This window comes from Idiotropiscis lumnitzeri, chromosome 7 (genome assembly GCF_059441095.1).
Source record: "Idiotropiscis lumnitzeri isolate Australia: NSW breed Sydney's pygmy pipehorse chromosome 7, RoL_Ilum_1.0, whole genome shotgun sequence".
NCBI classification, from domain to species: Eukaryota; Metazoa; Chordata; class Actinopteri; order Syngnathiformes; family Syngnathidae; genus Idiotropiscis; species Idiotropiscis lumnitzeri.
The window spans coordinates 11,297,038-11,324,149 of record NC_142397.1 but is presented as its reverse complement, the minus strand read 5'-3'; the positions used below and the strand labels follow the sequence as shown (position 1 = coordinate 11,324,149).

General features: G+C 39.5%; 1 protein-coding gene across 1 annotated transcript; it reads right to left on the bottom strand.

Annotated features, from left to right (window-relative positions):
- Positions 1 to 3,589: 3,589 nt before the first annotated feature.
- pcp4b (Purkinje cell protein 4b) lies at positions 3,590 to 26,991 on the bottom strand. The gene is made up of 3 exons (XM_088300789.1): positions 26,789 to 26,991; positions 11,505 to 11,556; positions 3,590 to 4,175 (listed from the first exon to the last, which is right to left on the bottom strand). The coding sequence occupies exons 1-3, from the start codon at positions 26,795 to 26,797 to the stop codon at positions 4,045 to 4,047; spliced, it is 192 nt and encodes a 63-aa protein (XP_088156915.1). The 5' UTR covers positions 26,798 to 26,991; the 3' UTR covers positions 3,590 to 4,044.
- Positions 26,992 to 27,112: the final 121 nt, after the last annotated feature.

Below are 27,112 nucleotides of genomic sequence, written 5' to 3'. Positions count from 1 at the left end.
TGCAGCAAAGACAAATGCAGCTCCTTATTTTCTTCTATTTGCAATTATTTTAGCCCAAGCCATTATCTAATCTTACTTATCCAAATAGAGCTCATGGTAAATGTGAAATTGTCCTACTCGGTTTTCAAAATGGAGCTTTTTCTGAGTTACTAGGCTCTATTGAAAGCATCATTGTGCGTGTGTGCGGGTGTGTGTGTGCGTGCGTGTGTGCGTGTGTGTGTGCTTGTCCTAATTCAAAAATGCAAATGTGATGGATTTATCAGTCTTTGGGAGTTATTTTTGTTTTTGTCTGCACTGAGAAGTTCCAAGACTCATCACTGTCGGGGACTTATCAGAATAACAACTCTGTTATGCAGACGTCAAATAAATTGACTTTTGGAGGAGCGACAGATAGAGTCTGTGCATGAAAGCAAATCCATTTTGAGGGTTTCCACAATAAGTGGATGATGAAGTGAACTTCTTCACTAATTCCATCTTTCAAGCATACACAAGCAGGCGGTGAATTATTTCACACTGCATACTCTTTTTATTGCTTTAATTTCACCAAACTGTTGTAGCGTGTGACAAGCCACTAATGACTCATGTAAATGTAATGACTGAAAGTAAGTCGCTGTCAATGACGTGTTGCAAGATGAGTGCATACAAAACTACACACTGTACACTTCCATGCTTTTTGTCTAACTATGTGTGACACAATCAGGAAAATGACTTAGTTTTTTTTTTTGTTTTTTTTTAAGCCTACACAGATGATTAAATATTAATAATATCCGCATGGTGTGAAATTGATTCCTGCAGCATCAAGACATTAACAAAATTAAATTTCCATAAATGTCGCCTTTATCTCAGCCCTCTAATCAGGCAGCATTCATTTGATAAGCTTCACATCTGTGGCACATCCACATTAAATTCGCATTCACTTAACTGTGAACTGAAAAGGAAATTGCTCCATCCACTATCACCACCGTCCAATATCTTCTCTCAAAGCAGGACAGAAGGCGTGCTATGAATTTTGCAGTCTCATCCTCAGTGGAAATTTCTCCCGTTGCATTGCATATATCAACATGTATTATACACACCGTGGTCCTCACTAAATGCCTGCCGGTTTTACTTGAAGGCGTCAAACTGCTGCAACTGCATATTGCGATGAACAATGTGCACCTTGCACGATGAAAAGTTTACAATATATTTTTCTAATAAATAAATCATCAGTACTACTGACCTTATCTGTATGAGTAATGTCAAATAACATTTTATTTTCCCATTCTCAACTGTCTTTCAGGAGTGACGAAATAATCCAGCCATGTGATGTGTACACACTCATTAATGAAGTGTGGCAAACAAAAGGAAAGGGAGGAATGTTTTTCCTTGAATCATCCAGGATCTAAAAAGTGAAATTTACTGTTGGATTCTTAAAATCACACTTCTTCTTTTCTGTAGAGGCATCTCAAAAACAACAAAAACAATGTTCGAGTTCATTGAGCTTTTCCGGAAAATTTGGGTCAGTTTCCAAATCTGTATTATGGAAAGCAAGTCCATAGGTTAATGTTAAATATGCATGATGATGATGAATACTTCCTTGTCTGAGAGTATCGCAGCATGACTGTAAGAAATGATACAAGCCTTTAGCCTTTGACTTTCCAGAATCTCTATTTTAAAACGTCCTCAGAGTTGCTGCCATGACTTTATTATGCCTTTGAGATAGTGACTTCCGCTGCTGAAAACATTACATTGCAAACATTTTTAAATATTTTTGTTTAATCCACTTTCATATATAACCCAAGACCTTGGTGCAGTCATTTTGGTTGTTCAATCTTCACAGGCTGCTGTTAGGATCATTTCTCCACGAGCACATCATGATCTCAAATTTAAGGAATAGCTCTACAGCTTCTTTAGCAGTTTAAACTCTTGGTGACCCTTCTGAGTCCTCTGAGGCGTATAACCTTGTGGATCAGATATATCATGTGCAAATGACACATGAACCAACTTATTCATGGGGCCTTGGGCATTACTTATTATATTGCTGACATTCTTTTCATCAACCCAACTCTTTAAAAAAATGTAAAAAAAGATAAAATTATATATATATATATATATATATATATATATATACACACACACACACAATTGTGTGTGTGTTAGGGTTGTCACTATACTAAAATTCCCGAACCCATGTTTGAGGAAAAAAAAATTATTAAAAATTCAAATGAAGATAATGTTTAATATACTGTATCGGAATAATATTACCATGATATCAGAAACATTTCTCAGAATGATGTTGTGTGTTCTATACAATTGGAGTCAAACTAATAAATAGTATTTCTGTTAAATGACAGAATTTTGGATATGCTCTTGTGACATTAGATTATGCAAGTATTTGGTTTGTGAAAATTATGCATAAAGCATTGTTAAAGACTCTGCAAAGGTGTAACGCATGTAACATTAAGACTCACGCAGAAGAGCACATCAAGTGCCTGAGCAGTGAACTCTGTAACACTTGGAGGCTGCATGCTGTGATCAACTTAAATAGACGGCTTTCTTGACAGCTACAGTCTGGCTCATTTAAACACAAGCCAAGTGCACTGAAATGCAGGTAAAAGGCTCCACAGTACTGTTTGTGGCTCACAATATCAGAGAAATCCATTTGAAGTGAGCGTGAGCAAAATAAGCACGACCTTTATCAACGTGTATGCTATGCTACGGTGCAGCTTTTAAAGTGCCTCCAGCTAAAGTGCTCGGTGGGAATCAGACAGTGGTTCTCCATTGAGAAGGTCAGCAAACTTTAGGATGGAGGAGATGCAGCCTAAGCTTCATCCACAGAGCTTTTCTATTTATAGTTAACACAATCACAATCTCGACTGTCTCTGAATATTAGCGACATGCAAGCATACTGTAGCTTGACATTTCAAGGTTTGCTTTTATTCAACGTGTTTGCTTGTCAGTGAGTTATTTTTTTAGGTTTAGGCAGAATAAGAAAAAAAAGAAAAGAAAATTAGCATCTAATTTCCATAATTTGTTTTAAAAGGGAGGCACCAGCAGAGCATGAACCCAGAGCAATTTGATGTATCTGAACAAAAAAAAAAAACTGGCTGGAGGAATTTCAATTCTCCTTGCAATGGAACAAGTGACCAAACAGATCTTGCAAATGAGGTTCCACCAACACGACTTGAGTGGAACAGTATGGCCATGTGATTAATTCATTTAGTTGATCTGTTTGCTCATTTACTTTTTCATTTGTTTTATTATTTAAATCTAATGTGTTAGGCGGACATGATTGGGATACGTCCGCTCAACTGAATGCTATTATATATGACTTTGTTTTAGTGAAGATTATTTATTTATTTTTATTTATTTATTTATTATTTTTTTTAATTTTTTTTAATTTTTTTATTTTTTATTTTTTACAGGATTTAAAAGTTAGCCAGACAGAGCTTCCAGTCTTTTCCGTTTGTGTGTAAAGAAAAAAGTGTATGCATTATCTTACCTCATTTTTTTCAGAATACAAAGTGCTGCTTGATACTTGTTTGAGAATGGTGGCCGGGGGAATCAAACCTGTCCTGGTTTAGTTCCAAATTATTCATACTATACACACTTGTTCCACAAACAGTCTTTATTCATTCAATGTGTACATGCGGGTATAGTGAAATCAGCTGCTAAAATGGGATGCAGGTTAATTTGCCTAAAAACCATCGTCACGCTAACAGACCTTTTGCTCCATCGACTAACACAATATAGATTGATTTGGGAACTAATGAGGCTGGGACGACAACACAAACATATCCCATCACAAACACTACTTCATGATCTAAGAGACAAACACGACAAGAAAAAAAAATAAACACTTTCTCTTTTTCTCTTCAAAACACAGGAGTTGATTATTAATAAATATGACTGGAATAATAGAATGTGTTTTTTTTTTTTTTTCACAGACATGTGTTTAACAGGCTATTGCATTCCTTCGCCTTCCCCCAAACTCCATGACAACTAGTGGAGTTCAAACAGGTATGACTCATGCAAATGTCACTGCGTGGTCACAGTGGCCGCCAACTAGGACTTCTCGTCACGCTTCTTCTTCTGGAACTTCCTGAACTGCGACTGGATGGCTACGGCCGCCTTCTCAGTCTCTGGGTTTTCCATGTCGATGTCGAAGTCTTCCGGGACGTCCGTTTTGGAAACGTCTGGCGAGGAAAAGGAAAGGAGAAACGTGACATATGGAAGGTGATGTCCACTCTCGCAGAACCATCATTTTTTATTTATTTATTTTTTTTTTCAATATGAGAATATATCTATTACATACTCTTTTGGAGAAATAAGATGATACAATGGCGAAGAGCCAAGACGTGTAATAGACATGGACTGTCCAAAGTTTAGAAGTTTTTCTCACTCAAAAAAAAAAAAAAAAAAGGATAAAGTGCAATGCGTCCACCGCAAAACAAAACTAACTACCATCCCATATCAGCATGCCTACGATCACGAACACAAGGTGCTAATTTAATATTTAATATTCTGGGCCAGCATTTTTACAACTGGATGACGTCAAACTTTTTGCACACCATTTACATGTCATCAATTCCTATTATTGGTTGAGCAGAGCGCATATGTCAGTGTCACTAGGATCTCCGGGGATTTAAAGGTCATAGCACGCTAACATTTCCACGGTGAATGCCACTGAGGTTCAAACATCTGTCAATTTGTAACTCCACCAAGCAGAACCAAGAAAAATGACCCTCCATCTACCGAATTTGTTCCACAAAGATGATGCTGCATGTGTGTTACAGATTCATTCCTGACTGACTAATTACGGAGCAACAAATGGCAAAAGCCGGCGAAATCCACAGAGGGCAGTAAAACGAACCAGCTAGCGCATTGACAATGTCGCTAATCCCCCCCATGATCCCTCGTGGCTGGTCACAACTTCTTCTTTCTTGCAGCTCAAGGGTGACTCACTAATCACTGTGTCAGGACATGATTCGAATGCTACATAAATTGCGATTGAATTTTCCCCAGTTTCAATGATGGCTGGCGCCCCAGGAGGGAACACTGACTATTGAGCCATGCCCTTCACTGTGACAATAACATGAGACATATCTGTCCCGATAGCTCATCTGGAATACAAACTAGTGCGAGTGGAGGCTTGAGCGTGTAATGATCTGCAAAAGAGTTCAGGAGAACTTCCAAAGACTTCCATGCTGTTCTCAAAAACAAAACTCAAATTTCCATAGAAAATGGAACGCAACATCCTTTTGTTACGAGCTAACCCTGTCACCATTTTCAACACAGTTTAACAAGCTGCCATACAATTATAAAGTCCAGGTAAAAACTCAGTAATGAAATGAAAAATTGTTTGTTGTAAAAGGTGTTTGTGTCTGTAACTAATCCATTATTATGATTATGACTATGCTATATCAATTATTTGGAGTACAGCGCCCTCTGGGTTCAAATTTTCGGGGAGCAAATTCAATGTTCACATTTCCGCTCATTATCACCATGTTACTAATATAATGCAGCCATTCATCCAAAAACGGACTTTCTTGCTGTTTTTCGCAGTGAAAGTTTTTTTACAAAAACACTCATTTTCAAGATTTGCCTTCGAGCATGAAAAGTACATTGGGGATACAGTCAGCACTGATACTCTTTGCCATTGTTTCTGGTTTTCAAGAGTTACATGAAACCTGTAGATTTGTCCAATCACTCCAGACCCCGCCTCTTTTCAGACATTAGCCAATCACAGTGTTCAGTCGCCTCCTTGCTTTCACAGGCATTGGTCCGCCTTCTTCTCTACCGATGTCCTAAAGTTAAATTTCCGGTTCTATGGTTACCATCACAAGACTCTTTGCCATCAATGGCACTTTTCTGTCCAGTCACCACAACAAAACTAAAGAAAAAGCAAAAACTAAAGCTCAAACCTCAGCCACATAGTTTTGTATTGCAAATTTTACATTATATCATTATATTTATCCTGAAATTTTGGATTTGAGTTTTTGTGGCGTTCAAGGTTCCTCTGTACTTCTAATTTCATCTGCATATCATGTTGACGAAGGCCTGAGGTAAGTTCTCACTGTGTCGCCCTCTGTGACAATGACAGATGGCGCTCACTCTGAAGATGACGAGCCTATTACCTCTGGCAGCACCATCAGTGTCCCTGTCTTCACCTAATGAGTGTGTAAAATCAGCTGTCAGAGGGCCTTTTGGATTCATCTCCGCTTTTCTATGAAGAGGGATGTATTTATTTTTAGTGTTGCTGATAACCGCCGGAATCTATGCACCAGGAGATGCACGGCTTTAAGGATTTAACTCTTGACATGACTCCCCTGCATGGTGCCATTTTTTCTACAGAGTTGTGTAGATGGAATGGCTTCACAAGTGACATGATTGGGCCATACTGGCTTGGCTGTGTTTCAGAATGTCTTTTAAAAGTGTCTCTGGAGAGGCGTGAAATGTGGGACTTCTTATTGATTTCACCGCTTTAAAAGCAGTTGAGCCATGAGAATGGGGAAGTGTGTGTGTCGGGGGTTATAGTGGCAAGATGCATAAAAGAAAGCCTTACAGACCTTGACACACGTGAGATGGATTTGGAAAGTCGAAACTCATCTTGAAGTAATATAATGCAAGGTTTTAGACAGTGAGAGGACATTTAAATTTGGCTTAAGGCGTTGCTTTATGTGATTTATTCATGCTGGTAGTTCCTGTAATGTTGAGCAAATTGCAGCGCTAAAGCTATTTACACACAGTTTATTTATAACACCGTACTGGATAACTCTTGGTCGACCTCTGATTTTCTTTTTTTTTTGTATCCGGACACAAATTTCCTCGTAGGAAAGAATGGAAATATAGTGCTACCTTGGCAAGTTTAATTAGTTTTATGACCACATATCACTTGTATGCCAAATCTTCTTTTCCCATTGAAATGAATCGACATGCCAAAACACCAACAACAAATAAACTTTTGTGTTTTCAAATTAAAAAAAAAACATACAGCAATGACATAAATAAATAGAATGTAAATAATGAAACTGTTTCACCAAATTATTTCATGCTTTAATTCAATGGGTATGGTGCTACTCCTTCTGGTGTGCATGCCTTGGCCACCAGGGGGCGATATAATACATATAAACATAATACATGAACAAATGTAGAATGCTGCCAGGATGGCCGAGTGGTCTAAGGCGCCGCGTTCCGGACCCAGTCTCCCCAGGAGGCCTGGGTTCGAATCTCGTGGCTGCCAGGATGGCCGAGTGGTCTAAGGCGCCGCGTTCAGGTCCCAGTCTCCCCAGGAGGCCTGGGTTCGAATCTCGAATTTCCCCATTGTGGGACTAATAAAGGCATTATTATTATCAATGATTTGAACCTGTAATAATATTAGTTATTTCTCACAAGGCATTAAGAAAATTACCCTGTGAGTATTGTTAAATTATCTTTTTGCATGTGTTGCCTGTCTGGCATTAAATATACATTGTTAAAATGTTAAAAGCAGTCATAAACTGTTCCAGCATTTTATTCTTCATACAGAAGGATACAAGGGCAGATCTGGGAGTTTCATGAGCGAAATATACTGGTATTTTTTTCCCCAAAGGATATTACCAAACAAGTAGAATCTTTGGCTATTTCCATAAATCAAATACATGTGTTAAAAAATACATGCATGCAAAAGTGTGTTTGCGTATGCAGTGTGTGAAGCCAGTTTTTGCATTTCTCGTTGAAAGTCAGCGTGAGAAAAAAGATGCACTCCAAAATCCTTGAAGTGCCAGTGTGTGTATGAGACCAGCAGCAATCAATACACACATACACATGAAGAACTGTATTGATTAATACTGCGGGCTGCGTTGCTGACACTATGTCAACTTTTACTTCGCTTTTAGGTGGATGCACGAGTGTAACCTATGGAGTAAATATGGTATGTTTAAAGACTCCAAAAGAGGATGCTGCCAAATGATCTTTTTGTAGCGAAAGCATCCAAAGTCATGAACATGAGATGAATACAGCACAGCAACAACTGAGTACAGTAAAGCTAATTAAAAGCGGATGCAGGAATTGGGTCATCATCGCTGAGAGCCCAACTGCAATCTATTTATAAAAAACGGATAACTTTGATCTGGAAAGGTGAGCGAAGTTGAATCATTCCGGGTCTGTTCAACACCGTGGAGGAGGAGCGCTCACTCAAGCAGACTTGCCGATACAGCAAAGGCACAAGCAATTGGATTATGCTCTATATTATGTGACAATCAGTGCTGAAACATACAAATACTTTCTGTACTGCATAATTTTATGATGTGACGTGTGATATAATAACGGAGTATTTTTTTTTTTCCACTTGAATTAATACATTTCATTACTATTGCTGAAGTAAGATGCAGGAAATGTCTTCTCCATTTTCTGTGCATTCATTCAAGGCAATGCATGAAAAAAAAACCATAAAACCATCTCAATAGCACTGCACATCCTCAGACATTACAAGCGGTTGGATTTAAATAGTGTGTCTCGAGGCAATGCCAGTGATGATGCAGCAAAGTGATACAGGTTCAATTCCACTGCATCCGTTGGATCAATATTCACTTTTGCCAAGTAATCCTTCCCATCCTGGGCATTCCCAGTACTTCAGTAATAAGGCAAACAACCTTGCTGCGTGGCTGTGGCTCATGCGTCTCCTCTCACTTTTTTACGTCCTGTTAAAATAAAGATGAATGCATTCATATTTGCCATTGTCCTTGAGCCTGTAAGAGTTTGTCCGGAAAAGATAAAAATCTGCTAGAGATGGGATGGAGTTTGATCCAGAACCGCAGTCGTTGTTAACACCTTTCTCCTCACTCACCCACTCTAAAATCCTCTCACTCACAAGCATTTCTTTATTAAGAAACATACACAGACACTTTGGTGTCTCCACATATTAAATAAACTGTCAAGGTCAGACAACAATAGTGTCATACTTGATATTGAGTGAATACATTCCCTTTTTCCTCTCTCACTGAATTCAAAGGCAGTGATCATTAAAAGGAAACTGGAGTAAGCTGAAAATTGGCACTTGTATAATAAAATGTAAAAATTATTTCAGCACTAAAAGTAACAATCCTAACCCCAACAAACAAATAATTTGTAATGATTTAAAGGGCTTTTGGGGGATCAGATTAAATAGAAATTGACCTGTCCCCTTTTCTCTTTTTTTTTTTTTTGTACCTCAGCCCTTCGATGTCATAGTGGGAAAGTAAGTATGGGAATAGTATCGTTTTTTGGTTTGGTTTGTCACGTTCTGTTGTTACCTAGTGTCTGAAACAGTGATTAATTGACACCATAATTTATTTTCACATTTCTACTCGTGTTCATTTTAACCTGTGAAAAAAGAAAAGCTATCTGCACAATATTTTGGATTTATTGACATCAAATGTAAGCGCCTAAGAGGAAAATGCACTTCACCGCTACAAAATCACGTTCGCCACCGGTACGGACGTCCATCCATCCGTGCAGCATATTGGAGTAATCCAAAAGTAATTAAAGGTATTCACGTTACATTATTTCAATATTATGGTACTTGGATGACGTCACTAAATAATTTTTTTTACATCTAGTTCCTTTTCAGGCTTGGTTTCGATTAAGTTTAGATTGGAAAATGTTGTTTTTGGTTGTCTTGTTTATGTTGACTGCTGCCTGAAATAAATGAAATTCAATTTTTTTAACTGGCAACAAGTAACTGTATCGGAATTCTTTTTTTAAATAACCCTCCCAACCGCGTATATAGAAAAGTATAGAAAGTATCGAACATGCATGAATTACATATTGTATATCCAAATGACTTTTTAAACAATAGCACAGACTGTTTTGCCCTCTTTGCATAAAGTGATTGATTATCTGTATTATTGTACAAGTGACATCAAAGTACATTCCAAATCACTGCTGTAATTTGCAGCATGGTAATTTACAAAAATATTACCAGGCCATGTCTTGGTTTGCTTTGCCTCTGCTTTGGAGAGATTAACAATAAACATGACTGGTGAAGTAATTAATTTTTTTGCTCCCCCAGGCTTGAGCAAATACGGTAAATCTCCATCTAATTGTGCATATTCTCATCAGAGGATTTAAAGCTGTGGGTCATCTCATCTCATTTGTCTCCTGATGTTTGCATTATCAGACCATTATAGCTCAAGGTGATTTATGAGAACGCTGTAAAGCACGGCCACATATACTAACAAAGGTTACTTGAGAGTAAAATTGGCTTCGCTCGGCAGAAGTAGAACATGGGCTGAAAGGTCCCATAGAAACGGAATATATTTTGCTGAACAAAGTGTCATTTTAAATAAATAAGAGTGCTCACAGTAGCCTGGTGATGGATGGCCCAGCTCTCCTGCTCTCACTCACACAATCTTAACTTCAGGGGACAACATATTACCAGAAGTGACAGATGAGCTCTTTTTCAAATTTGTGTACTGTATGTTACTGCCATGTCAACACTGGTGTGAAACTCTGCTGTGGTCCGTTTTGAAATTTGATCTGATGGCAAATCCTCAGGTGCCATAATGTGTGTGTGTGTGTGTGTATGTGTGTGTGTGATGGCAGCTGTCCTTCAGACTGTGTTACTGTCAATCATTGGACGTGTGCCTTTAAAAGCTCATCTTGAATACATGAGCCATCATGTCCTATAAACTCTGGTGGACTTATCCTTCTTCCCACGCTATCCGTTTGCCTCATTCAATCATTGCCTCCCCGTCTTCCTGCAATCTCACCGTTATTTATGCTTATTTTCCAAAATGGAAAATATTTTTTTTACATCATCCAAATGACCTGGCCCATCTGTTCTTTTGTGTGGACCTTGATACAAAAAGTTTGCCCACTCCTGCTTTAATTAGTACATTCAAGAACCAATCTAAAAGCTGTGTAGAGGTTTTAGTGAGTAAAACACTGCTGCTGCAGTCTTCAAAGACGAGTCACGTACAACTTGTGTCAACCACCGCGATGGGGACTTCTCACTTCCTAACGCACACCAACAACACACAATGAGCCCTATTTTGGTCAATTGGAGCCCGTGCATGTGGCGTTAAAAATGGCATAACGTCATTTTCAAGACAACACAAGTCAAGTCAAGTGTCGGAGTTGCCTCACACCCGAGTGTTCCAACAATTTGGTAAAAGAAAGTGATCTGCGCACAGTGACAATAGCGGGCGCTTTGTCATTTTTATTCCGGGGCAATGGACTAATTCAGCGTGTTTGTGGATTTGGTAGACACGCAACACTTCACCAGGTGTTTATGCCTCACTCCCCAACAGATCTGTAAATTTAGTGACAAAAAGTAGACTAAATTTTAGGATTCGCAAAACAGGTTTATTTGATAGGGCATGTGGTCTAACGCGATTTCAGCGTATTAAATCAAGGCGCAAGATAACACATCAGACGCGGATGTGTGTGGTGCACGTCAACGGATTCCGAGTGATCCTTCCCAAATGCACATTATTATTAGATGCTGCTAAGAGTTTGCTGTGTGTGCCTTGTTATTTGACCTCAGGAATAAGAATGCAGCTTACCTTGTCCTCCGGAGGTTTTGTTGTTGCTAGCCGCAGGCCCAGATCCTTGCCTCTGTAGAGAGAAAGCGCAATCATTTGGTTAGCGCATTTTTATTTTATTTTTTTCCCTCAAAAAGTGCACAATAGCTGTAATAAAGCCATGCTCATTCAAACAACATGTTTTGTATTCTCATTGAAGCGAGACATGCCAACAGAGTTGGCATACTTCCTCTCGCCGGAAAAAAACAGCTGAAGATTAAGATCCAAAAATAAGCTATTTATAGCGATGTTAAATCAGGCAATCCTGCAAAATTAAAGTTAAACCAAATTAATATCAATTACATTTGCTAAAATTTATGCAAAAATCTCTAATTAGCTACTTTGATTTCCCTTGCAGAAAATGTAATTGAGGATTTTTACTTTTTATTTTGAAGATAAATAAATAAATAAATAAATAAATTAGTTCTTGGCCAAAAGAGTCCACTGTCTCACCTCTCTACAAAGTTTATTTATTTATTTTTTTTTTGTGTAATTTTACAAACTGTAACTATAGCAGCGCTTATCATTTTTATGTGACTACTGCATCAATACAACACAATATTTTGACGGAACATTCAGTAAACCGTATGCGTGCATGTACTGGATGTCCATGTGCAGTGAATCAATTTTTCTCACAAATTGTCAAGTTCCACTGTAATTTATAGTGCCTAATTTTGCACTAAATGCCCATTTCTTGCCAACGCACATTTTCAATATATTAGTTTTTTTTTACTAGAAAATACCAAGGAAAACGCGTCGTGTGATTGCATTTGTTCTGCAGGCCAAGCACTCCACAGAACAGTATATACCTCATTGCATCACATTCTGTCCTGTTTGCTTCTTTTTCACATCTGCTACTTCTTAAATAATTCAACATCAGTTATCCATCTCTCTCAAGCGATGTCCCTCAGCATGTGTTTACAAACGCTGTGATAGGCCATCTCTCTTCCCGACCATAACTCATAATCAAATTTACCCGGCAACCCACACATTTTTCAACAATATTACAATTGTCATGCAAAATTGACGAAACTGAACCAACAATGCAACTGATTGTGTTATTTGTCAAACAATGAATGATGGGTCAAGTCGAAGAAAGCTTTTCCACACTGAAATTACAGTATCGCTCTACTCATCACCAACATGGACAATCTTCTAGCCCTCCGGCCAGTTGGTTGTCAGCTTGTGTTCCAACAAAACAGTCTGGGTGGGATCTGTGATGACAGAGCACGATCAATACTTCCCCTAGACTCTCATATAAAAGCCTAGGCCCTGGAAAAATGATGACTGAAAACTTTTCATCAGGCAAGAAAAGAAAGGAGGAGTAGCGTGGCAAAGAGGAAGAAGAGTGGCTATTCTCATTCTTCAGTCACATCTGTAGAGGATGATGTTTGTGACAATAATGTTCCCAGACCTTCTAATGCCTTTCAGCCAGAAAGACATTTTCCAAAGTGTGCAAGTATCTGCTTAACATGACTTTGCTGCGTAAAAAGTACATTTTATTTGATTTTTTTAATGAAAACAGGAAGAACCAGTGACCATTTCCCATTTTTGGCTTGATGTTAAAGTTTCTGCCTCGCAACTGGAAGTCATCTGGGGTAAGCTCCAACTCACGAGCAATCCTAATTGAGGGCAAGCGCTATGGAAAAACGATGGATGGATGTTTCAGTTTTATGATTGCTTTCAGATGTGAATAGAGACAGTGGAACGTCTTCATTGACGGTAAAAACTGTTGCATCTTGATTTTCATACCAGTGCAAGCCTCATTTACTTTATTTGAGAATTCGTCAAACCGCAACATACCGTGCTGGGCATTCCGGCGGTCAGAAGGTGTTTTATTTTAGCCCACCCCCAGCACACCTGAAAATTTAGTTGCTGAAAATAGACGAGATCTTACACCCGCTGGGGGCTGGTCTAAGTTGTGGCGTAGGGGGTGAAACGCGATTTTGGTGAATTTGATCAAAATGCAGGCAGAAAGGACGTCCGTGGATATATGTAGTCAATGTCACGAATGATCAGGTTGCACTTGTGATGACCCAGACCAACTTTACCTGACCTTGCAGGTCTACTTGCAGTTTCTTATATACAGCATAATATACGCATTTTGATCTTCTGCATGGACTCTAGAGAGCCACTATCTACTTCTGCAATGTCAAAGAAGTTAAAGGGTGGAGTAAAAATCATTGCATGCACACTTAATAATGGTTGACGCATGGAGACAGTTTGGCCTCCATTAGGCCTTCATTTGGACAAACGTCAAATATGGTCATTTACGATATAAAATAAATCAAGACATTAATTCAAGTGAAACCAGTTTAGAACAGCTGAAAGTAAACAATTCGCCTGTCTGTCTGTCCGTCTTGGTGTGTCTGTCAGTCTATTATTGAGAAAATGTAAGAAAAAAAAATAAAGAAAAGGCAGTCTGGACATAAACATTCATTTTATATAAATTGATGAACCCGGCAATTAATTGAGAAGTGGCATATAGAGTGAAGGCCAATATTATCGAAAATACGATTTGTGTTTAGCACAACAAAATGAAATTATGCGGAACCAATTGACAAACACAAAAGTCACTGAGCATATTGATCCAGCTTGAGGACTGACTTTTAAAAACAAATTCCTTTGTTTATGTTGGTTTTGTTTATCGACGTGTGAGCAGATTGCAGCAGGGTTGTTGCAACTCGGCTGAGCTAGAAGCGATAACTTGAAATCCTTTTGTTTATGATACACATGTTCCATGCACTGAGATGTTGAGGACCTATCACGCTTATCAAGGCAGCAGGGAGGAAGAAACGTTCTGCCTCACCAGCTCTGGGACTGAGCCAAGTGTAAATTGCCATAACAGCGACTTGACGCGCAAGATTACTGAACTGGGAAATACTCTCAACGCTCACACGCGCACACACCCCCCCCCCCCCCCACACACACACACACATATACACAGAATAGCCAAATTTCAGCTTACCTATCAGAAGAATGCACACTCATATAAACACACACCCACACCCACGAAATAAATATGTGGACGTGAAACCAATCAAGTCGAGGAAAAACCTGTAATTACACGGATGAGGGTGATGGAGAGCAGTGAGATTCAACTTGAACCTCTCGTTTATCATGAAAGGCCTCAGAGGGAAATACGGTGCATTGAGGTAATATGCACACACACATGCGCGTATACACAGCATGCGACTGTGGTCGACAGGAGAGCCTGCATGACAACTTGTGCCTCTGGGCTCTCAATTAAAGGGGGAATATAAAACCACACAAATAAAGGAAATAAATGGGCGCGCACACACAAAGGATGAGTCAAGCTGAATTTGGACGAAAAAATGCGCTCTGCATATCGTGTACTGATAACAAACTGCAGTTCAGAGAATATGTGAATATATCTTATCTGACAGTCGGGCATTAATCAGACGATGGCAACAACATCCACATCCTGTTTTATTTGTCTTTTACACTGAACTATTTTTTATCCCTCCTCCTTACTCCACTATTTGTTCCTTTCTTACAATATGTGCAAATGACCTCATTTGTTCGTTTGTTTTTATGTGTTGTTGAGTGCAATGAAGTACAACAGACCATGTTTTCAGTACACTTCAAATAGGAATGCGCATCAAGAGGAATATACTCATGTCTATTGATCAAACATGACCAGTGCAACTTGATTCTGAATAAAACGTAAACAACGAATAGAAGCAGATCAAACAAACTACAGGTACTCCCTAACATGTCCATGTGTCTGTGAGAGGGAGAAATGTATTTGTATAGATTATTATTAAGGGACCAAAAAATACATATCATTGTTTTTACAAATAAATTGTAAAAAAATAAATAAATAAATAAATAAATAAATAATCCAACAAACAATATGATTTTCTAATCATTATATATATATATATATATATATATATATATATATACATATATATATATATATATAAAAATTCCCATAGCAACATAGTGAATACATGTAGGTGTGCTTCAGTCACATATTGCATCATTCACTCTGATGTGTCGCTCACCCGGCTCTAAAAGGTGACATCCAGAGTATGGTGGGTGCACGAAAAGGCGCTGCGTTAAAACTCCCTTCACTCTGCTGCTGCCTCTTAATCTACTCAGAAGCAGCCTGCACATCCTCACCACAGTGGGAGTGAGTCTGTATGCACCCCTTCACTACAAGCACTTTGTGTGTAAAACCTTCAACTCTCATTTATCTGTGTGAGCTGCATTGGCTGTTACATAAAGCATACTGCCATGAAGGCCACAGGGTATCGTGAAACATTGCTAAATCAGTGCTGGATCGATAAATCCACACTGCAAATTTTTTACGTCCTCCTCTATTTGTTAAACTCAAGAAGAGGACCTAGTGTAGGCGAGTTCTTATTGTAGAGCTGAAAGGAGGTGGAACTCATGCAGGTATGAATTCCCCTTACATCTTTATTCTCTAATAGACATTCATACGGCAACAAATTAAGATTGGAATGGTACAGAGAAATGGACTGACAAACGATGAAATTTTAGCTGAACTTACATACTTTAACGATGCACTGTAAAAAGGAGACTTCCTTTGATAAATTACCTGCTGAGTGGTCTAAAATGAGGCATGGGCCAGCTAGTCATTTCTAAGTGGTTCAAGCTGAGAAGAATTATGACAAAATTAGATGTACACCAGGGTACACACATACTGATAGTGCCAAATTTGACTTTTATTTTCACGCATCAGATCAGAGCAATTGTTGGATGGCTCTAAAAAAGTAAATGGAGCCATTATCCTGTTTTTATTTCCCTCACCCCAATCTCCAGTCGTACCTGACAATGCCAAACCTGTTCTTCAATCTTCATCAAATCTATATATGTGAAGTCCGAGCCACAGACTTTATAATTGGAGCATGGAACTATCTTCTAGAGCAACTCTTTCTTCTTTATATTTTCTGATAGTCTGAATGCCCTGCGGCACTGTACTGCCTCTTATAGGTCAATCTTGGTACATTGACAGACACTATTGTAAGCAGAGATACGTCTTGGCTGGACTACTGTAATGTGCATTTTTTGGAGTCAGATAATCCTCCATCAAGCATTTCCAGTTGGTCCAAAATGCTGCCGCTGGCCTCTTGACAGATACTCGTAAGAGGGAGCACATAATTCTTACTTTGACGTCGCTTCACTGGCTCCCTGCACATTTTAGAGTATGGCGCTTTGTCTACAGCGGTGGTTGCCTTAAAGTGCTTTATAATTACGGTTGAGTTGATTTTGAGGTGAGTTTAGTTATGAGTGTAATGTACCGTGTTCGTCATCTCAAGTCCAGCGCACCATCTTGGATGAGTAAGGACATGTACCGTTTTTCTTTTCCTCACACAACGGTGCCTGTTCAATGAGACAAATACTTGTTTTCCTTTGAATACATCTAATACTAGCTGGAAAACATTTTTTAATTCAGAGCAATTCCTGCAGCGAATCAGGAAAGAGAAGCAGAGAAAACACATTACATCGCCTCGTCAAATTATTTTTTTTCAACATCCCCGTCTGTTACACAACTTAATGAGCCTTGAAATTGACGAGATTACATTTTATGGTGTTTCTTTCATTAGTGCAAGCTTTGCTAGTGTCTGGGGATTAGTTTCCTCTATTTGGGATTGTGGTGTTGTTGGGACCTAACAAAGCAGAAGGCGAGGGAGAGATGAAGTTCTTCATGGTCACGAATCAGGATGGCTTCAGGTTCAATCAGGCAGTCAATTTACAGAAGCCCGTTACCGTGATTCACACTGAGACACTTTTAATCGTGAGGTCATTCGCTCAGTTTGTATTTAAGGAGCAATAAAACCAATCTGTGGAAAAGCGCTACACATGATTGTTTGGAGTGATTAAAGGAATAGGTCAACCTTCTGGCTGAAGTCAACTTAGAAGTGGAAACTCCAGTCAATAGTTCACCCTAAACAGCATTATACATCGTGTTTGCTTGCCTCATTGTAGATTGTAGCATGTTTTTTTTTTTTTTTTGTATTGTATCACTCATTGCTCTTGTGCCTTTGAAATAATACGTGGCCATACCATACTTTACCATGTTGGCCCTTGAAAACTCAAATATTTAATAAGGTTCACCTGGCAATCCCCCGCTGCATCCAACTTAAATCTCATCATATTTGTCTTATTAAGGTGGGATCTGCTGTTGTCACGCTATCTGGCGAATAGTAACGTTAATGAGACTTCTCACCACCAGCTCTGGCTCCCCAAGGTGGCCTCTTTCCAACAGCCACAAATATGATCACTTTTCTCTTCCTTCTTTTATTTCTTTTCTTTCCACGGCACATGAACGCAACGGCAAGTGCGAGATTACAGCTCTGCTGTTGCCATGACAACAGCTTGAGGTGGACGCGCACTGGTTATGCGATGATGCTGTTTATATGTCAAAATTGTACATTACAGACAACATTTTAACAAAATGGGGTGGGGGTTTAAATATGCATTTTGTTGCAGTTCTGCCAAAAAGATTATGTTCTTACGATGTCCACAAAAAAAATTCTCATGTACTCACTTCCTGTTTGTAAGAAGATGAGAGAATTAAAGAATCAATGGGCGGCGAAAGCTTCTTAGTTGGTTAATCTGCAATATCTGATTCATAAGCAATGTTGGCATCAAGCAATGATAGATGTTTTGGCTTCAGCTACTCCATCTGGATCAGCGATGTTGACCCTTTTGTGCGGCTCCGCCTGTTGGCAGTTGAACTCAGCTACATGCTGCCATCTCGTTCCAGGCGGACATCAGCTGTGAGTAGATCCACGTGACATCATGCTATGTAACAATGCGACCCAGATTTCGCTCCCGTCTGCTTTTGTGGGCCAAGCGGCAAGAGAGACCAGGAATGAACTGCAAGGAGCAAGGTGTTCAAATTAAGAGACTATAATTATGAGCAGTGAGGATGAATCTGTCCTCTGCCTGTCCTTCCACACCCGAGATGACCCTGCATCCTTCTCAGAGAAGAAGCGATGCTCCTGAATTGGGAATTCACCATAAATAACACGATTCATAGTGTGTATTTTGACATAATAGATCAGTGAATGTGCAAATAAATGAAATGGACTATATTTCAACAGCGTGACTTGGCAGCTTCCCAAACACATCCAATAGCTTGAAAAAGAAGCAGTAAACCATAATCATTCATGTTCAAGTCTTTTCCTGAACATTTCTTTGCTCAAACTAGGCTGTGAGGCTGTGTCATAAGACCAATTCCTCAAAAGCTGCAAAGAACTGCAACTGTCAAGTCATGTAGAGGTCAAGCTGGGCCTAAGCAGATGAGAGAGGCTCGAGACAGGAATGCTTTGAGCAGAAGAACAACAATGACAGCAAATATCTGCTTGACACGGGAGTCTCGCAGAATTAATGAAGATAACACGACTCTTTCCAATAGATTTTGTCAAGGAGTGTTTCAAGTCTGCCACATTCTAGTAGTTTGGGGAATTTGATTCAGTATCCATTAATAGCCACAGATTAAAAGAACTGCTGGTAAATCAACCTGAGAATTTTGCTCCAGGGAAAAGGGCTCCTAATTACTGAATGTGTGAGCTAAAATGACGATTCAATTTCCACCAATCTGGAAAAGTTTAAATCAACTGACGGGAAAGTCTCCTTCCGCTAACTGATATTTTTCAGGAAAAAGAAAAATATTGGCATCACAATTAAAAAAAAAAAAAAAAAGAACAAACCCCACCTCTTAATTTTCTACAGTAAAACTTTTCCAAAATGTCTCAATAACTAAAATGTTAGTATTAATTATCATTATTTTAATTTAAATCAAACAAAAAAATCTAAATAAAAGGAGCAGAGAAGGACAGTCACAAAACAAATAAAAAAAATCGTTTCTGTCTGAAAACAAAAGTCTCTGCGGGAAACACGAAAGTGTCCAAACCTGATGACTTATATATGGCTTTAAAATTAGAAATGATCCTTTTGAGGGACAAATTTTTGTAACTCGGTTCATGTATGCCAAAATTGCCATTCGTTTGATGAATCTGATTAGAGACGAATTTCTTAGTCAGGTTTCGTTTCAGTCTTTATACTGAAAATGGGTCTTTGTGTTGTTAACTATTTTGTAAGTTCAGTTAAATCCAAATTTTTATATTTAAAAAAAAAGGTAAAACATCCATTGGAGGCTGAGAGCCATGGACATTCCGGCAATTCCTAAAGACCGTCGTCCTTCATGTTCAACGGATTTTTCAAGCTCAATGAGAAAAAAAAAAGTTGTTCATGACTTGAATGTTCACGTTCAAGTAAAAAAAAAAAAAAAGAACAGCAAAAATCCTTTTTGTAGATTATAACATTATGTAGATGGTATACAATGCCATATTTGCCCTTTGAGGCCCACTTTGCCAACAAGTATGTGGTGAGCAGGAGGAGCTTTGTTTTATGTTCCTGTGTGGGTGTATGTGCTCTTTGTCTAATGACTTTGTTTCCCCTTGCCATACAATTAGCCTCAAAGAGCCCGTAATTGTTATTACCCTGTAAGCCCCACCCTGCTCCTACTCGGCCACCCAATCAGTTGTGAGCCTGGGCTTGGGTTTCTGTTTGTGCGATCAGAATTGTGAACATTCACAATTCTGACTAAGATACCACAGCAGATTTTTTTTTTTACAAATAGCTATTTACCATTAGTTCATTGTGTACATACACACACACACGCGCACACCCCCACGAGAAAACAATGCTTTTAACAAAAAATATTTATATCATCACAGCAGCCGCCACACTCTGAGGAGGTCTTAGAAAAACATTCCCTATATGTATGTTGGCCACAAAAATCCCGAAGACGAATCTTTCTCCAGCTTACATCATGAAATCTCTTTTTCTGTGCATTAAAGTTACTCTTATGTAACCAAATTTACTGTGAGCCTTAAGAAGGGAAAGGTTGCACATAATTATTCAACCTAATCTTCTGATTTACTGGAGCAGAGTTGGTGACGACTGAAGGTATGGAAATGCTTCCGCTGACATCTTTCCACTTGTTCTCACGTTCAAACCCTCTTAGGCTCAAACCTGTTTCTGCAACCTTCCTACTTATTAGCTTGCCCTGCAGTCCCCCGCAGTCTCTGTAGTGCTATTTTCAGCCTCCAATCTCTGGGGTGTGATGCTGTAATGATTTTGTGGTGGGTAAATCTGCAGCATGCCGCAGCAATGTCGCTTCGCTAATTCAGCCGCTTGCAGCCTCTTCAACTTGTAAGGTATATGACGGAAACATGTACACGGGCTGCTCTGTTGCCGAGCCGGATGAGATGTGTGATTTACATATGTGCTGTATGCACAGTCAGCAAAAGCGTTTTTCACTTGAAACGATTTAATAGTAATATTCAACTGAATTGTGGAACAATCATGCTTTTTTATTGCCAATTTGGTACTATCATCTCTCCAGATCAATGGTTGCCTGCTTGCTGCTTCATTTCTCAGCTACTACAAGGGGAAGCACTCCCATAGCACTTCACCTGAGTAACAGGCTTAATAGAGATGCCTATTTATTTTATTGATTCAATATATATTGCGGATTCCCTGTGCAAGTTGCAGTCCAAGCCGCCCTGGAACGGCATCTGGCACATAGCCCCGACCCCCACCTTCTGCGTTTGCTAATATATGGCTCCATAATAGTAATCAGACTCAGATGCATTATAAAAAACACCCCGGTCACTTAAGCACCCAGTGTGTAATAGCAGCAGTTTCAGTGATGCACAACTCTGCAAGTGAGTTTGTCATTGTCATTCATATCTTCTTTGCTGTGTTGGCTGATTGCATGATTGGTAATTAGACTCAGTCTGATGGGAGTCAGTGATGATAAACACCAGTGCGTTAATACAAACTGTTTCCATCCATGCATCCATCTTCTGTACCGCTTCTCCTCACTAGGGTCGCGGGTACAGACTGTTTAGTAATGGAAAATGGGAGATGCAAGCCTTACAGCAAAGTGTATGCATAGCAACATTAGATGTGGATTTAAAAAACGTTAAGTAGCTTGACATGTGGGCTCGGGATGCATATTAAAAAGAAACGAAGAGCATTAAAATGCAATATTAAAAAAATGCATCAAGTCTCATCATCTCACTCAAAAATCTACAGACCACCAAATATGCTATACAAGAATGTCTCGCTCAAATCGAATTGAGTCCGCACATTTGATTCATTAATTGGACACCATGAATGGCAAAAGTCCACTAAATAGCAACTGAAGAAGCACAAAAAAAGTGCTTTTAAAAAGTCAACCAGACTCTCCGGGACGGATCCATCTGCATTTACAGTGGCAAATGAAAACAAGCATCAACGTAGGAGGCCGCGACACAACAGAATGACACAATCCACAAAAGTCCGCTAATCCTGCAGAACACGCTCTAAAGCTGCTTAGCATCTGAACATAGTGACACATCAGTTCCTCTTGGGGCTTTGCCAGTCAACAGAAAAAAGGGTGGACTTATCTTGTGGCATCCACGGCGGCATAAATGCAGATTTCCACCCTCAGATACATTTGGTGGATTAAACGCTTCATGGCGCTAATGATGAAAGCTACAATTGTCACTTATTAATGGGGTGGAGAATTGCTTCAACTTAAAGATGAGAAGCGGGGAAAACAATGGGATGACTCATGCTCTCAATGAACACATGTTGGATAATGAACCAAAGCCACCTGTGTTGTCTCACTCCTGCATTATTAGCGCATTGTTGCCTAAAAAAACTCTGAGGCAGGTACTTTTTATTAGTGTCTCATAAGGATGTGCTTTTTGCCTCATTTGTGGCCACTTTCAAAAGTAATGACCTCCTTTTTACATCCCGTCGAAAATATTTCAGTCCAATTACTTAGGGAAGTCTCAGCAACTGCTTAAAGTAAAATAAATAGCTTTTTCTCTCAAATTTACAATTCCTGTCTATGTTGAAATTGGGCCAGAACAAAACAAACACAAGGCTGATTCTAAATAGTCGTGACGCTTAACATCATCATTAAAAAGTCTCCAGTCAGTCCAGGAAAAAAAAGTGCAACAAGGCGGCTCTGTTATTAGCATGGATGCAAAAGTAAAATGTTTAGCAAAACGTTAATATAATTTGACCTGTACATTATGATTATTGATTGTTCTCTCCCCACAATCACTGGTGACCGTAAAGTTAAAAACTTCAAAAACTTGCAGTAGGTTTTGAAGTCAGTTTTCATTGCAGTGCAATGTGAACAAAGCATAATTTACAAACTCTAATTTATTCAATTTTATTTCCAGTTACGTTATTTTAAGTAACATATTTTATAGTGGAAGCTCTTGATGAGTGCAACAATGTTATTATGATGTCTAGTAACAGTGTCAGTAGCTTAACCTCTTGTCTGTGCAGAGGGCGAAAAGGGATTAAAACATCCCAGTCAGCCATTTTCCACTATCTGGAGCAACTGACATTTTTTTCTGTTGTCAGCTTGTTCATTTCTCTTTGACATGCACACGCTGACAGGAGCTTTAGGGACTTCTTCTGGTGGATTTTTAATCTTTTTTGAAGTTGTTGACGTGCTTCTCTGGTAGAAGACAGAAACGGTGGGGGGGTGGGGCGATGGGGGTTGTGTCGAGAGCGAGAAAGTGGAGTATAATTAAGAAGTAAAGATGGAATGCACCTTTGGGGTATTGGGAAAATGAAGATCTGGACACCATATTAAGCACAACAGCAAAATTTAGTAATCCTTCGCCACTTCGCGCTTCACTTTCCGCGGCTAAATATTGAAACTATATAAAAATGTGAACATCGGGTAGACATTTCTGGAAGTTGGACTTTGGTTCGGACCTTTTAATTGGAAGAAATCTTCGTCGTGGACCTGTGTGACTTTTAATTGAATACCTCTGCTCTAGATAGTTCAAATGTTCTCGCTCGTGCGTGTGTGCAGAAGATTGTTTGTCAGAGTGTAGACATGCGACCAGTTCAGGGTACCCTGCCTCTTGACCAAAGTCAGCAGAAAAATGCTGCCTCTCACCCGCGAGGCTCGTGAGTATAGATGATGGATGGACAAACCAATACGATGCAACTGATCCAATCCAAAATATTGACAAGTTTAAACTGAAAAGAATCAAGAATGGGTGTAAAAACCCTCAAATAAATACTTTGTTGAATCATATTTGATTTTTCTGTTTCATTATCGCATAATTTATCAATTATTCTTGCAAGTCCAAAACAAAGTCCTCCGGTATAGGTGCCAGTTCCCCTTGGCCTAAATGAGGACGTGCAGTATAGAATAGAGTGTAGCGAATGTTGCTCCTGGTGAATTTATGAAGCAGAGCTGCCCGGGCCAGAGAGGCTGGCGGTGACTCATTCATTTACAACTACTTCTTATTCTTTCTGGTCATGTTTGGAGACTAAACATATTTCAGACATTCACTCAGCATCATTGCGGTGACTAACCTAATCATCTCATACTCACCTCATCCTGCTTCTATTCACACTACAGCCATTCGAATGTAACACCTTTATTAATCAACAGGAAGTGACAGCGTCTCTTTACTTTATTTACATATCAACGACAAATCAAAGGCTCACAATTTTGCTGCGAGTGAAAAGGATTCTATTATTCAAACAGCTCCTGTTTTGTGTGTGCGTGTACGTGCATGTAGGAGGGTGTGTGTGTGTGTGTGTGTACACCCAGTATGAATGTTTTATTAAGCCGCCCAGCAAACAATTTGTTACAAACAGCTTGCGGCAAAGTGTGCTGATGTCTACATTTGCAATTTGAGGTAATGACACACATACATTCTCAGAGTTGTGCACCATAAGTAAAACTGTCATTCTGAAGCTTGCTATCAGCGTTACAACAGTCTTCCCCTAACCCGACCTTTCTTTTTGCACAAACAAACAAAAAAAAAATCCATGAGGTTACAAAATTCTCCACCAAAAATAATTTCTACATGAGTAAAATCTGCAAAATTGATGCCAAAGCATTTTTCTGGTGCAAGCTTCACTTTACTGTATTCTTTCAATCAAAACCCCCCAGAACATTTTCTTGTAATGTTAGACTATAATCAGTGACGCCTCTTTTCTGCAGTGGGTAGCAGGCGTCTGGCTCTTTGGCTGAAATGAGGGATAACATACCAAAAGCAAAGTTTGGATTTTGGCAGTCGTTTTGATGAACCGGATGCTATTTTTGTCGACAGGCACATGTGCACTTTGCGTACAAACTGCCACATTTTCATTTTGGTACTGGGGCAAGTCTAGTTCACCGTGTTGGGGAATTTGACAGACCGCGCAACGCCTCGCTGGGTGTTCTGGCAGACTGAGAGCGTTTTCTTTTTAACACCCCTGCTAATTGGTTGACAAAAGTAGACTAGAATTTCTAAATTGTGTTGCAGGTGGTGTAACGGGATTTTGGTGGATTTGATCCAGGTGCAGGCAGACACATCCACTTGATATGTGTGCTGCATGTCATTGTAGTTCATTCAGAAATATGACATTAGTGTTCAAAGAACCCTCCGAATTATTATAGAAATTAATTCATTGAATGCATTAGAAGGATTGTTATTCTTATCATCTTTAATATATTTTTAAAAGCACCCTCCTGACCGCGGTGTGTGTGTGTGTGATGGAAGGGTTGATCTACACAGACACACGAGCGGGGGTGGAAGGCGGTCTCCAGGTTCCCACTTAATATCATCGGCTAGTGGAGAGCTTCTCACTCTTCTTTATCAACACACTTTGCGCGTGCCAATCTCCTGCATGGACACCAGAGAGTCTGTTATGCTTCCGCCATGTAAGCTGCATGCCTCACATGCACTGAATTGAAAGGGAATGAGGAGAGAAGCATCGACACTGTTCACACCCACAATGGCGCAACTCCCAGTTTTAACGACGCTTGTCTACGAAAATACCAAAAACACAAAACTCAACCGATTCCTAGAGTTAGACGACACTTTGCGCTGGACTTGCGCCGGGCAGCAAAATAAGGCCCATGATATCAACGTCATATTTCAATGTTGGTGTTGTATTGCATAGATCAATGATGTCTCGAGAATGGATGCAGCTCAACTTCCCATGGCTGCCGTTGTGCTGTTCTTGTTTAGACAGCAAATTAGATGATTTGGAATTAATGTCAACTCAGCTGGTTGTATCCAACCACATAGTTCACTCCATTTTGCCTCAATTGCTCCAACACACAATTTATCAATGATTAATCCTACATATTTGTCAGTATTTTCAATGATCAATGATCAATCAATTGACTAAGTAGTTATTGTCCTTTTCTGTTTGTATTGGTACTTCCTCTTACAGCGTTGTTAAAAACTGAGCATCATTATCTTTGCAGTCATTTATTTGCTGGAGTTTTTGTATTGATATCCATGAAATTGAACCGATGTAGCTAATGACATCTTTAATATTGTGTAGGATCATTTTGCAGTAATTCCCGTACACAAACAAGCCTATTCCCTCAACTACAGCTCCATTAAAAAAAAAAAAAAAAATTCCATGATGTTGTTGAAGGTTATGCTGTGTGCAAGAGAGACACACCCATCCCCTGATGCGTTCACAGTCAACATTTTCACGCAACACTAGAATACACAGCAACAGCGCAAGATGTTCTCAAATGTCCATTAAGGAAAAATCCAAGTACACTCTGTTTCGTGTCATATTGAATGAGAGCAGGTGCTTGACAGGAACCCAATTATAACTCCCTGTAGAATGGTGATGTGAGTCTAACAATCAATTAATTAATTTTATTATTTCAACATTGACAACTTCGTCTGGTGGACGTCTTATGCCATTTTGTGAGAATGCATTTCAAAGTAATGGTCATAATAAAACCAGTCAAAAGGCAGCAACCATTGTGTTTAAGTCTCTTTGAATTCTCATGTCCAGGAATTCAAACAAAAAATGACAAATTGTGTATCATTGTCATTTGGTACACGTTCACCCAGTTCTACACTTTCTGACCAAACACACTATAATTCAACTTGCAAATAGTTGCAGAATTTCCAAAACTCCCCACATTGTATCACTTTTTTGTGTCCAACTGTCATCTCTGTTGACGATGGGTACAAGAAGCAGCCAAGTTGCGTGCCTAAGTCAACCTGAGGGGAACACACGCGAATGATGCGCCCTATTTCATATTCCAGATGTGAATGAAACATCGTTGAAAGTGACATCACATGACAGCAACGAGTCGACAATCGCAGCGGAAACGCTCAATAATCGTCGCCAATGATGTTTCCTTCCCGTGCGCATTACCGCAACCACCGCGCGTAATAACCAGTGAAAAAGGCGTCAAATATTCTTACCTCGCTCATGGTGCACGTTTGGGTGGAGGTTGGCAGCTCTTTAAACACGGTTGGTTTCGTAGCGACTGGCACGTCGCGCGCACGGAAGCTTTTATAAAGTCCTCAAGCCGACTCCTCCGTGTCATCACGTCACGGATAAACCAATCGCAGCGCCGTGGGCGAGCGGGTCTCCCCAAAGTTCCCACCCAACTCCTTCAACTCTCCATCATGTGGTCGTGGTGGAAGCCCCCCTGCCGCGGTGATTAGCCTAAGGGGGAGGCACATATTCATGAATCAGTTGGAAATATTTCATGATAACATTTTCACGCCCACGGCTCTTATTTG

What these genes read in the sequence shown, in the direction of transcription:
- pcp4b (XM_088300789.1), bottom strand. An exon ending in CAAAACCTCCGGAGGACAAG is followed by an intron (nt 4,176 to 11,504) that starts GTAAGCTGCATT and finishes TTTCCTCGCCAG; the next exon opens with ACGTTTCCAAAACGGACGTC.